The sequence below is a fragment of the Canis lupus genome, chromosome 35, assembly GCF_048164855.1.
Source record: "Canis lupus baileyi chromosome 35, mCanLup2.hap1, whole genome shotgun sequence".
Classification (NCBI taxonomy): Eukaryota; Metazoa; Chordata; class Mammalia; order Carnivora; family Canidae; genus Canis; species Canis lupus.
Window position 1 is genome coordinate 20043568 of NC_132872.1, and position 13712 is coordinate 20057279.

The 13712-nt window shown below is 36.8% G+C and overlaps 1 protein-coding gene across 14 annotated transcripts in view; it reads left to right on the forward strand.

Annotated features, from left to right (window-relative positions):
• The window catches only part of CBLB (Cbl proto-oncogene B), a 409409-nt gene that overhangs the window by 320879 nt on the left and 74818 nt on the right, over positions 1-13712 (forward strand). For all 14 annotated transcript variants that reach the window (XR_012024387.1, XM_072812047.1, XM_072812046.1 and 11 more), the window contains one exon: positions 12242-12445. Coding sequence is in view for 13 of the 14 variants with exons in the window: in XM_072812047.1 (XP_072668148.1) it covers positions 12242-12445 (204 nt within the window). In the remaining variant the exon portion in view is untranslated. The remainder of the gene's footprint in view (positions 1-12241; positions 12446-13712) is intronic.

Genomic DNA, 13712 nt, shown 5'->3' on the forward strand with positions numbered 1-13712 from the left:
TAATTTGATTTTAGGATTTAGTCATAAACAGTGCCTCCATAACACCACTGATCTCAGAATGTCACTTATCAATATTTCCAACTCTTCATATTTATGTGCTTTATTGCAGGTCAGATTCTATTTATAGTAGGTCACATTCCGAAGCGAAATAAATGCTAGTGTATAAATCTTGTGTTGATGTTTCAACGAGCCCTGTTCTCCTGAGGAAGTGTGGTTCCTGTCTCACATATGCGTGCAGTTGCCTCCTAAGGCTAATAAAATAGGACAATCAGACGGGGAGAGTCTCCTAGATACTTAGAGATCTCACAGAAACAGGCTAAAATTTCCAATTTGCAGAAGCAAAATCTAAGACAAACTGCCTTCCCCTCTGAATGCAGGTATTCAATAAATATAAATTGATTTGGTGTTTTAGACTAAGACCTGGAGAACAACTGGTTTCCCCAAGGGCTTTCTTATATTTCTTTGTCTGTAATAGAGGTTGGGGTTTAAAAATGGATCTTCAGATAGATTTCCAGTTTTGAGTATTTGAAGGATTTACAGAATATTTTGATCAAGTCATTTTTAACTGTTTAACACAGTATTGAAGTCAATATTATTGATGGGGTTTGGAAAGCAAGTAATTACATTTTTCAAACCTTTTTAAAAAAATTTGCTATTTAGGGCTGCGTGGGTGGCTCAGCAATTGAGCATCTGCCTTTGACTTAGGGCCTGATCCCAGGGTCGAGGATCGAGTCCCACATCAGGCTCCTGCGTGGAGCCTGCTTCTAAACTCTGCCTATGTCTATGCCCCTTTCTCTCTCTGTCTCTCATGAATAAATAAATAAAACCTTTAAAAAATAGTTTGCTGTTGAGTATATAATTGACATCCTTACCCTGTTCCTGAGCCCTCTCAGTCCTTGATCTTCTGTTCAACCCAGAGCCTCTGCTTTGCCTGTAGAAGGAAAGCCTCAGAGGATCAGGCAGGGAGAATGCAGACTCAGGGCCACTGGTACTGTTGAGCTCATTACTTCCTAATAAAATATAATGATTTTCACATTTCCACAATCTTACAAAAAGGACCTCCTTCTTCCTTTGGGGAGATTTGAGAAATTGATGAAGAAAAAGAGAAAGGACAAAGAAATGAATTAGAATTGATTTATGTTCTCTTTACTTTCTTTAAAAAAAAAAGATTTATTATTAGAGAGAGCGAGCAAGCACATGAACAGGGGGGAGGGGCAGAGGGCGGAGGAGAGAGACTCTCTAGCAGAGTCTGACTTGGGGCTTGATCCCAAGACCCCAAGATCATGACCTGAACCAAAATCAAGAGTTGGACACTCCACCTGTTGAGCCACCAAGGCACCCCCTATTTATGTTTTCAGTGTCATTTCTGAGCTCCAAGATATCTTTCCTATCTCAGTAAAAATTGCTCAATATCCCTATACTTCTCCTTTTCAGTATGCACTTGGTTTATATTTTACTTTAGCTTTTCCTTAATATAAATGCCCTAATTTCCCTTTATCCCTTCACATGGGGAATTTTGTAGAGTATAGGGAGAAGTTGGAAGAAGAGTGGTGCTCAGTGTGACATCAGCACGCTGATTCTTAACGTCTAGGCACTTGATTGCTACATAAGTTATATTAATTGTTCTGCAGACTAAACAAGGTCTTTTTATAAATGACTTTAAGTAAGTTACTCTGGTAGAGAGAGAACTGTTTGCAAGTGGATTTCACATCAGTAGAAAGTATTCCAGAGATACTCAGTGCCCGACTGACAGATTGGACTGTTAGGATGATTTGCTTTGCCTGAGACCCATTCAGTATCTTAGGAGAAATAGACATCAATTGTGTTTGTCACCCCTTTGGATTGACTTATGACTTCGGGGTGGTGTTACGGTCCTGATGGTACAGAGAAGCTAAAAACTTTGTATTTCTCCCAGAGAAAACCAGAGTTTAGGCTAGTACAAACTCCTAGTATTCTCTGGCCCCACGCGTGGCCTGTGTCTTTGGCCTCTCCTCCCGGGGCCTCAGTCTGGGAGCATGCGCATACATACATGTGGCAGGATTTGCCATCTTCAACTCAAAACGAACCCTCACGTTTGGAAGTGAAGCGGGTTAAAAGTCAGAAGCCCCCATTAGGTTGGCAAACCCTTTTACTACCAAAGATTATTGTTTAAAGCATCATACAGAATAGCTGTTTGCCTTGTAGCCCAGTGTAAGTAAAAGAGTGTGACTGAATATAAAACAAACAGATTTTATCTATTTTACTTTTTGTAGACTTCTCAAAAGGAATTTACGTTTTAAAATTTCAGGGACAGTACAGTACAGTGTCTTTAGTAAGTTTGTGAACTATTTGCAATAAATAGATGTGTTATGTACAAAAGACACAGGAGCATTTCCCTGTTGCCAGAGCTGTATTATTAATCCTTTGTCCCTTACATCACCACAACTTTTCTTTATATTACTGTGCATTCTCCAAATGGTACAGTTCCTCTTGCTAGTGGCTAATTAGTTCCTTGATTCACTTCACGATTTTTCTTATTGGTCTAATGGTCTTATGTAAAGATGTGCCCAATCATATTTGTAAATTGTTAACATTTGCATTTTTTTCTTTATTACTCTGAAATACTTCTCAGTTTTACTTTTAGAAATTGAGGAAGTGCCTAAATTGCCAAGCACTGAAAACTTAGTCTTTGAGTAAAATTTCAGGAGAAGGTCATTATAAAGTAGTGGTTTACTAAGTGAAGTAGTAACTAAAAGGTGACAAATGCAAAAATACTCAGAAAGTTGAAATTGTACTCAACTCACACTCATGTTACTAGCAAATAATGTTATTATTTTCATCTGATCATAGGAATTTGTGAATAGGTTAATGAAAAATGTTCAAAAGCATTATTTTTAGCATTATTTTTTAACTCCTCTCGCACAAGAGGCTTTGCAAATAAATATTCTTCTGATACATTTTGTGTATGTCTCCTGTAAACTCTTACCTCGTTGTATTTGTATTGTAAACATTACATATTTACCTGTTTCTCTTGGAGAACCTAGTTTAGAATCCCTCTCTCCTAGCATGCTAGCTGCCTCCACAGTGGCAGGTATTCAGTAAATATTTATGGACTGTATGCTAGGTAGTGTAAAGAGAAGATGACTCATTACATGAAAAAGATGTTAAATAGATAAATTGTTGATATTGTAGATCAAATGTCTAGTTCTGATCATTTTTTTTTGAAAAGCATCCATGATTTTTTTCAAAGGTTTTTTATTATGCTCAAGACCTGAGAATAAATTCTAAGTGTTTTAAACCTAAGATCCATTTGTTCCATTCAGTAGCTGCTGGATGATTCCCTTCAACTTTTCACATTTTGATTTTGTCCACTTATTTTTGAGCCACATTATTTTACTTTTATTGCTTCCAATAATACTGGCACTAGGCTAGAGGCAGTAAAACTGAATTTCTCTTTATTACTTTTTTACACCAAGAAACGTGCGTGGTGATCCCTGGTTCAAGTTTTCTCTACCCTGAAAAAAATTGTTCTTAGGCCAAGGTTTCAGAATTCCAAAGGGATATTCCATAGTCTTTATATCTCAGTGGGATCTTAGTGGTTTAAGGAAGGGTCAACTTTTGAACATTTCCACTGTGGGATAACTTAAATATTTCTACCCTACATGTAGATGTCATGAAGTGGTGCTTCCTGCCAAACAACAGATCTGTTTGGGCTGTTCTCATATAATATGAAGAGCAGTGTTTGACAATCATTTAAACATGTTATTGCAAAATGCCCTCATTACTTAAAAAAAAAAAAAAAGAATTCGTATAAAGTTAATCCACTTAAAATGCATTTGACAAACCATTGGGATGCTAAAAACCTTATATGGTGGCCTCCATGAGCTGCTCACAGGACTTAAGCTGATTGATGGTGAATATGAGAAGTAAAAGAACAATTATTGAACACTTCCATAGTTCTGCGGTATATGGCCAAAGGTTGTATCTACCCTTGTAGATGCAGTGTGGGAAATATTGTATGACTGTGAAGTCTGGGTATGAGTACACACAGCAGTGTCTCTCTTTCTCAGTGTTCTCCTTATGCAAATGGGTACAGTGCTAGAGTTCATATTTTCTTACTTTAAAGCCATTGTTTTTGTCTGATACGCTGGTTTATTTTTTCTGTAGAGAAATGATGGTTTTCAAACTTAATTATACATAGGGATGGATCACCATGGTAGAAGGCTACATGCATTGTCTTTTAAAGACTTTATTTACTTGAAAGAGAGAATGAGCACAAGCTGGAGCAGGGGCAGGGGTACAGAGGGCAGAGAGAGAACACGCTCCCCGCGGAGCAGGGAGCCCAACACTGGGCTTGATCCCAAGACCCTGAGATCATGACCTGAGCTGAAGGTAGACGCTTAACCAGGTGAGCCACCCAGGCGCTCTGACATGGATTGTTTTATCCATCATTTGCCAGTGTCTCAAACCCATTTACTTATCCATTTATTTAGGAAACATTCCTGGGCAGCTGCTATGTCCCAGGTTCTGTACTAATCTCTGAGCTAGGAAGAATGCTAAGACCCAGGCCTGACCCTCAAGAAGTTAAAATTAAATCTGAAAGTTTTATAAAGGAGCATAGGATTAATAATAATTACTTGAAATGAACGTCCTGTTATCCTTCAAATTTAATTATGGATTCGAGACATCTTTTGTTACTTTCAACTACTTTGGTTGGGCATGCTGATTGGAAAAGGATTTTAAAGGTTGCATGTCTGCCAAGAAGTTCTGATAAATCACTCAGAGTCCAATCGGAAAGAAATATTAAACCCTGACCATAAAACATAATGTGTTCAGCCAGTGTGCATTTTTAGCGAGTCATTCTTCACCAACTTTTCTTCCATTTGATGCCCTACTTTGGTTTAATTGAATTCATTGGAAACTAAAATTTTATGTAATTAACGGAAATCCTAAGAAATGCATGGTAGTGGTGTCAGTTAGTTGTTACAGGCGGCAAGTGGTTACCCTTTCATTTCTATCATAATGGCCCATTAGTCATGCCTCTGAAGAGGTGTCAGATACTTTTTTCTCCTTCTGAAACATCTGTGTTATTTAATAAATTGAATAAGCAAGCCAGAGTTTGCACAGAATACTAAATAAGTTGAATAATCACCTCTCTGGAGACATTCTTTGAAGCAGGATCACTCTGGGTGCGGCATTTCTGTTCTGTCTTTGCCAATAAAATTTGCAGTTTTCTTCCACTTCCTTGCTATTCCAGAAAACATTTTTCTTAACAAAACATTTGTCTTCTTTATCCAGAGCTGCTCCACACCTTTTTTTTATAGTTACATATTGCATAGCAGTGATGGTGCAGACTTACCACATTAGGTATAAAGGGAGGAGGGTCTGTTTTCATACTGTTTTCTTTTTATTTTTCCCCAGGAATCTAGAATGTGGCTTCTGAGCTTACGGACGGCATAGATTCTAAACTGTGTTCTCCACATCTTCTTTTCAAAATAAAAATGAATATATACATATAAATAAATATTTGTGTATATATATGTGTGTGTGTATATATATGTGTGTGTGTGTGTGTGTGTGTGTGTGTGTGTATATATATATATATATCAATTGGATGTGCAGCCTGGTTTTGAATTACTTCCAAGGACTTTAATTCAATTAAAAGTAAAATTAATTTATTCCTGTGATTATTTCTTCTGCGTCTTTTTCCAAATAGTTTAAAAGAAATCTGGAATATTCAAAATGATATTTCACAAAGTCATTAGATAAAAATCAATAAGCCCTGTTTTTAATATGGAGCATGATTAAAGAGATTTATGGATGTCCTATATTTAGAGAGAGTAGTTGGGGAAAAAATATGTAGTTATCTAAGAGGTGAGAAGCCAGCTCACGTGCTCACATTTAAGGCACAAAGAAATAATCTTTTACTGCATCTTCCTCAAAAGCAACCAACCTTCACATTTCTAGCCTCAGTAAAACTTTTTAATCTTAGTACTACAAATAAGAAAATTCTGTTTGCCTTTAAGATGATTATAAAGTGGTATTTCTGCCCTTGATTACATGTTGTGGTTTTTGGGTTTTTTTGTGTGTGGGTGTTTTTTTTTTTTTTTTTTTTTTTTTTTTTATATAAATGTGATAAAATGTTGGAGCTCCTGTTTAGCTTTGGGAGTAATGTAAGGGCTACCTGAGTCATCCAGAAATGTTACAATCATTTTGTGAATGACAGTGATGCCAGTATGAATGAAAAAGAGAAGAACATAAAATCTGGTAGAGCAAATACTTGACTCTGAGTCCAGTGACTATATAAAATGCGGGCTGACCTTATCGTAAGGTGCCTGCACAGTAGCGGGTATTGGCACTTGGGAAAAGTTTCTGGTTGACTCTAACAAAGGCCTTCCATAGATATTTTAAAAGTTGATTCCATTAAATGAATCATCTTTAGAATGGAAACGCATAAGCTTCATGCATTAACATTTTAAGTTGGACTCTAGCAACAAATATATTAAAAGCTCTTACTATGTAAAAAACGTATCCCAAGGAATACTCTAATTACTAGGACAAGTTTTTCATCTTCCTATTAAAAGCTGAAACTTTTCACTTAGAGCAAATGATATTTATTGATTACAGTAGTTTATTTAATTTTAAAATTTGCAATTTGAACCAAATAGTTACTTTTTTTCATTTTTGAATGATCAAGAGTGGGTAGCTATTTTAAACTTTATTTTTATTTTTTTTAATAAATTTATTTTTTATTGGTGTTCAATTTACCAACATACAGAATAACACCCAGTGCTCATCCTGTCAAGTGCCCCCCCCCCAGTGCCCGTCACCCATTCACCCCGACCCTCCGCCCTCCTCCCCTTCCACCACCCCTAGTTCGTTTCCCAGAGTTAGGAGTCTTTATGTTCTGTCTCCCTTTCTGATATTTCCCACACATTTCTTCTCCCTTCCCTTATATTCCCTTTCACTATTATTTATATTCCCCAAATGAATGAGAACATATAATGTTTGCCCTTCTCCGACTGACTTACTTCACTCAGCATAATACCCTCCAGTTCTATCCACGTTGAAGCAAATGGTGGGTATTTGTCGTTTCTAATGGCTGAGGAATATTCCACTGTATACATAGACCACATCTTCTTTATCCACTCATCTTTCCACGGACACCGAGGCTCCTTCCACAGTTTGGCTATTGTGGACATTGCTGCTATAAACATCAGTGTGCAGGTGTCCCTGCGTTTCATTGCATCTGTATCTTTGGGGTAAATCCCCAACAGTACAATTGCTGGGTCGTAGGGCAGGTCTATTTTTAACTCTTTGAGGAACCTCCACACAGTTTTCCAGAGTGGCTGTACCAGTTCACATTCCCACCAACAGTGTAAGAGGGTTCCCTTTTCTCCGCATCCTCTCCAACATTTGTTGTTTCCTGCCTTGTTAATTTGCCCCATTCTCACTGGTGTGAGGTGGTATCTCATTGTGGTTTTGATTTGTATTTCCCTGATGGCAAGTGATGCAGAGCATTTTCTCATGTGCATGTTGGCCATGTCTTAGTCTTCCTCTGTGAGATTTCTGTTCATGCCTTTTGCCCATTTCATGATTGGATTGTTTGTTTCTTTGGTGTTGAGTTTAATAAGTTCTTTATAGATCTTGGAAACTAGTCCTTTATCTGATACCATTACCAAGTAGGATTTATCCCCGGGACACAAGGCTGGTTCAACACTCGTAAAACAATCAATGTGATTCATCATATCAGCAAGAGAAAAACCAAGAACCATATGATCCTCTCATTAGATGCAGAGAAAGCATTTGACAAAATACAGCATCCATTCCTGATCAAAACTCTTCAGAGTGTAAGGACAGAGGGAACATTCCTCAACATCTTAAAAGCCACCTACGAAAAGCCCACAGCAAATATCATTCTCAATGGGGAAGCACTGGGAGCCTTTCCCCTAAGATCAGGAACAAGACAGGGATGTCCACTCTCACCACTGTTATGCGATATAGTACTGGAAGTCCTAGCCTCAGCAATCAGACAACAAAAAGACATTAAAGGCATTCAAATTGGCAAAGAAGAAGTCAAACTCTCCCTCTTCGCCGATGACATGATACTCTACATAGAAAACCCCAAAGCCTCCACCCCAAGATTGCTAGAACTCATAAACTTTATTTTAACCTCTGTTATGAATCCAGTATTGAGGAACTCATACCCTACAAATAAGATGAAATGGCTTACCCAGTGTCACGCAGCTATAATTAGTGGATGTAGGATTCTAATTCACATGTCCTGATTCAGAACATCTGTGCTCTTTTTCTGATTTGCTGTTTTCATGGGTCTTACAAATTAAAACAGGAAGAGTCTAGATTAACCAACATCTTCTTTTCTTCTCATAAAAGAGCACCAAAGCCAACCATCCCTTTCACTCTGGGTTCTTTATTCTAAGATTACTATTAACTATCCTTATTCTTTTTTTAACAAGAAGTTATTGAATTTCTGTGGGAAATATTGTGCTCTGAAATGCTTAGTATGGACACAATTTATTCTCAGTATATGTATGTATTTTTCCAGTTACTTATTTATAATTTTTCCAAGCATTACAAAAATGATTTATGGTAACTTCAAATCTATGTGAAATATAGCAAAATAACGTAAATTAGAAGTTACTGATACAGAAAGCACTCATGCACACACACAGTAAAAAATAAAAAATGCATTCCAAAATGAGACTCAAGAAGTTGTACTTCTAATTCCAGGTCCTCTAGTATATTGAGCATGTAGGAAGCCATGAAGTGATTAACCTTAAAGCATGACCTCTAATAATTAATCATCCTGAGAGCAAATAAACTGTGCTGTATATAATGTGTATCTTAAAAAAATCAAAAAAGGTATTTAAGAGGTAATACCCATCTAAATAATATTTAATCAGAAAGAACATAGAAGCTGACCAGTACATTAGAATGAATGATGATGATGGTGATATGATACTGATATTTATTTGGATTTTTACATAGGGTGTGAGTGGGGAATGGGTAATTTTGGAGGTGAAAGAATATTTTTTCTGTTTTTCTGTCAAGTGTTAATTTGTTCTCAGGTTCTATTCATACTTGATATCATTAACTGAGTATCAATGGTTGGCATAGGAGTCTGAATTATTTTGTCATGAACATATTACATAGTTAAGTTTCAGATGAGTGTAGTACACTCATGGATAACTTCTGTATCTTTGGTTTGGAAGTAATTCTTTTTTAAGGAAGTAGAATCTACTGAGTTGTTAGAATGAATGGAATCCCAAGTACTTCCTCTTCACATTCTCAGAATATGAATACGTCAAGGACTAGAAAAGGAATTATTTATTGGTCTTTCTTCTTCATTGACATGTGTTCCTTGATCTTACATTAACCATATGTTGACAGAAACATTATTTTAATTATTGAGGTACAATCCCAATGAGTCATATGCTATTGAAAATGTTCTTCGTGTGTATTGTCAATCATCTGACAGAAACTAGGGCAGAATAATACCAAAGTGGCTCTATGGTGGGACTTAATTTGCATATGGCAGTAGTCCGTTTACAGAGAAAGAGTGATGGGTGAGGTCATATTTGTGTAAATACCATTAAGGAGACAGATTCAGCGTGATCTATGTCTGGATGTACATTTCAGCTGGGGTTTTGGGGGGGAGTTTTTGTTGTTTTTAATTGAGTCACGTTGAACTCTCAACAGAGGTAAAGCTAAACAGAGACTATGCTTTCTCATATATATTCGTAAAACAGCTACTTGAAAATACATGAGTGATTTGTACAGTATTAAACTTCCAGATAGTGGAGATGGAGAAAACCTAATTTCAGTAATAGATGAACTTTTTTTTTTTTTTTTTTTTTTAGATGAACTTTTCCTAGTCTTTTCCTAGGTGCCACGAAGATGCTATCATTGCCCTTCAACTCTTCTCTTTTCCAAACTCGTCTTTTCAGTTACCCTCTCTCAGGAAATGGATCATATAATCCAGAAGTCATCCTTAACCAAAACAGCATGCACATGGGCCTTGAAGGTGCTAAGAGAAGCTTTTATAGCTGAATACTGTGGCATACACATTCCAGACACTATACTAAAAAAATAATGACTAATGGGTTAGATTGAGTGAACTAATTTTTGCTTACGGTAATTATGCTTTAGTTAGGTCTTAAAAGATTTTCTATTTTTAGATATGCCTACTAAAACATTTATATGTGAATTTATGTAATGTGTAGCGTGTGCTTCAGAATAATCCAAGGGTGGAAGGAGTAAGTGAAGGTGTAGATTAAACGAGATTGAATATGAATTGATAATTGTTAGAGTTGGGTGGTAAATGCATTCAGATTCATTACACTTTTCTCTCTGCTCCTGTGTATGTTTGAAATTTTCTATAATTTTTTTAAATGTGCTAGTGAATGATGTGTCTACTTAGGGCCCAAAGTATTACTTTTCCATCCTTCGTGCATTAAAGATACAGAGGAAACATTAGCTCTTTCCCATCTTGCTCTTATATATTAGAACTATCTTACTGAAATAATTTTATGTAGATCTATAAGAAAATTCCATCACAGGCACAGAATATGGATCCCTTTTGACTTTAATAATAAGGGGGATTTTATCTAGATGATATAACATATATCATCTGTGCACTTGGCATTTAATGTTGTCGTTATCAAAAGACAGGAGAAAAGTTTAACTTTCCTGAAATATTTACTCCCATGTTAGGAAATGTTAATGTCCTATAAAAGTATTAAGTCTTAGTTTTAGCATCTGTTAAAATGATGGAGCAAAATATTTAAGTTGCCTTGAAGTCCACCAATTTAAACATATGTAGCAGTAAACATTAAAGGATTTTGTGTTAGCCTGCCTGTATTTCTCCACACCACCTTAGTTCAACTACTTAACCATCCCAAGTTTCTTTCCCAAATTATCCAACAGTAGAGGAATAAGGGAATGTTGTGTTTTCATTAACCGGTGCAAAGAGCATTTGTTTTTCTTCTATGACCATGTATGTGGCAAAGGGAGATGTTCACTTGTTAATCTGGGTGACGTTTGGAAAAGAATAACTCACCTAACCACAGGACCTGAAGAGTGGATGCCCAGCAATTGTCAGTGAGAGGAGAGCAAAAGTATTACTTCACTGCTGATCAGAATGTCCATGTAGGGCATGTAACCAGTTTCCCATCATACCAAGTGGGTGGGACAGTTCTGAGTTAAGTACTGAATGGTTTCTTTGAAGATGTTAGCTCTCTTTGCATCCCTTGTTTCATCTCTAAAATGGTGCTAATTCATCCCATTTCTGTCTTAAAATGATTGTATGATTTTTACTATTTTTTAAATAACACTACTAAAATCAGGGTAAGATGCAGAAACAAAAACATGGCAGCGAGCACCATACACCATCTATCTCTGGGAGGCAGCACTGTGTGCAGGGTGAGGAAACGGTCTTGTTCTATTTCCTTGCCAATTGTGAATTCTTAATTCAGTTAGTTTTGAGAAATGGACTTGGGAGACTTTGAATAAAACCTTCAGTAATTACCAATAAATGAGTTTCCGGTCCAAAAGTATTAGTACAGATCTTTTTGCAGTATCTAGTTTGAAAGCAAGATGAGGGGTGAAATTTAATATTTCACATGGTTTTATATGCCAAATGAGCTGTGTCAGAATGACAGGCTCTCTGGACAGTTGATGGTTCCTAGATGTTAATTTGCTTTATTTTTTCCCCACCAGTTACAAATCAAGATTTTTTGAAACCTAGGCAATTGATGGAAATATTAAGCCATAGTTACATGCTCAGGAACTTTTCCAGAAATGCTTGTTCTAATTGGTACTACTACTTTATTTATAATGAATTTTTATCAAAATATCCTTTTATAGAATGTTTAATTAGCACTGGAGCCTTTTGGGGAAAAGGGAAATGATTTGATTATCACTTTTCTGTAGGACTCTCAAATTTTGATACATTACAATTGTAAGTGAACATTCAGGAAAATGAAGTTAGAGTCCTTTTCTTTGGCAAATCAAACTTTTTTTAAGAGAAGTTTTTCTTTGAATATTTGTGATACTGAACATTTAACATCTATTATGTTGGATCTCTGTTCTACTCTGTTATTTCTTCAAGACAAATCTTCCTTCACTCTCACTGCCTACTCTAAAACCTCGTTTGCAACTTCTTTTTATAGTGGGGAACATTGGCCCTTATCAGCACTGTTTTATTTGAACAAAGACCAATCATATTTTTTTGTTTGTTCAGGAGTCGGACGGCCAAGGCTGCCCCTTTTGCCGCTGTGAAATAAAAGGAACAGAGCCCATAATCGTGGACCCCTTTGATCCAAGAGATGAAGGTTCCAGGTGCTGTAGCATCATTGACCCCTTTGGAATGCCAATGCTGGACCTGGATGATGACGATGACCGAGAAGAGTCCTTGATGATGAATCGGTTGGCAAATGTTCGAAAGGTAAAATGATAGAGCACAGTTTTAATCAGGGTGGTGTGTGGGCATGAAAAAGCAATGATGCTGTCACAAAAGGGCTTTGAATGAGTTGGTTTGGGCTTGGGAAAGAAAGATGGAAGAATCAAAAGGAAGGCAAAGACCTAAGTCATGTTGATAGGCTAATGAAGTCATAGATTGAGAAAGAACTAGTGTCTACTCGAAGTACTCTTGCTGGTTTTAAACTTCAAAATGAGAGATGGTGAGAGCTTTCATATAGAAGTAAACATTGTCTAAGACTGGCAAGAAAGATCTGTGAAGAAAAAATAAAGAAAAATTAAGAAAGAAAAAAGACAGAAAATATAAAAATTGGAAATGAGGAAACTGAATAAAAACAGACTTTGTTGAAGTCTAAAGGAAGTATCTATTAGAGTTATTTTCTTACCAGGAAAGCCAGCCTTCCTTTCGGCTACTGAGAAGTCAGATAAGATTTACCTTTGTGAATTTACCATAGTGTGTGCTCTGCTTATCAAAATTGCTGACTCAGAAAATTGACTTTGTCAATTTACTGAGAACAGATGCTGCTGCCCAGTGGAGTAGCTGAGCTCACAAAAGACTAGTCAATGAACTAGAATGCCAACTGAATAATTTACAAGCCAGAAATATCATGGTTAAGATTACTGGACTGTTAGATATCAGGTTATTCTGTGTACAGAAAGATCTAGGAGATTTGGATTACACTCAGGATTTCTGTGTTCTCAAAATCAGAAAAATGGCAATGAGTGGTATGAAAGGATCTGCAAATGGAGTGTGAAGGTGCCCCCTCCCAGCCCTCCTCCTGACTCCAGGCAGACAGGGCTAATCAATCATGGCACTCATCCCTGCTGAGGTCACAGACTTAAAGAACCTCCACTGCAATTCATTAGGACTTGGCAGGTAAAGTGAAACCTATCTGCCATCTAGGTGGAGTGATAACAACACATAATGGCATCAGATACTTTGCATCTGTCCCTGTGGTAGGGAAACCCTTGGTGCAGGGAACAGACGAAGCCTTTGTTTGCATTACTCCTTCTTTAGGATATCCAAATTGAGTTCCTATACTTTCTATATTTCAGTGTTGCACACTCAACAAAGATGTATACCCTGGGTATTTTTTACGTGTACAGATACATCACCATCACCAACATGGCTACTCTGACATTTTCGGTCTGAGATTATTTCTTTTCTTCATCTCATTAATTTTTCATAAATATCATAATTTAACTCCCAGAGAAACTACTCTTGATTCTACCCT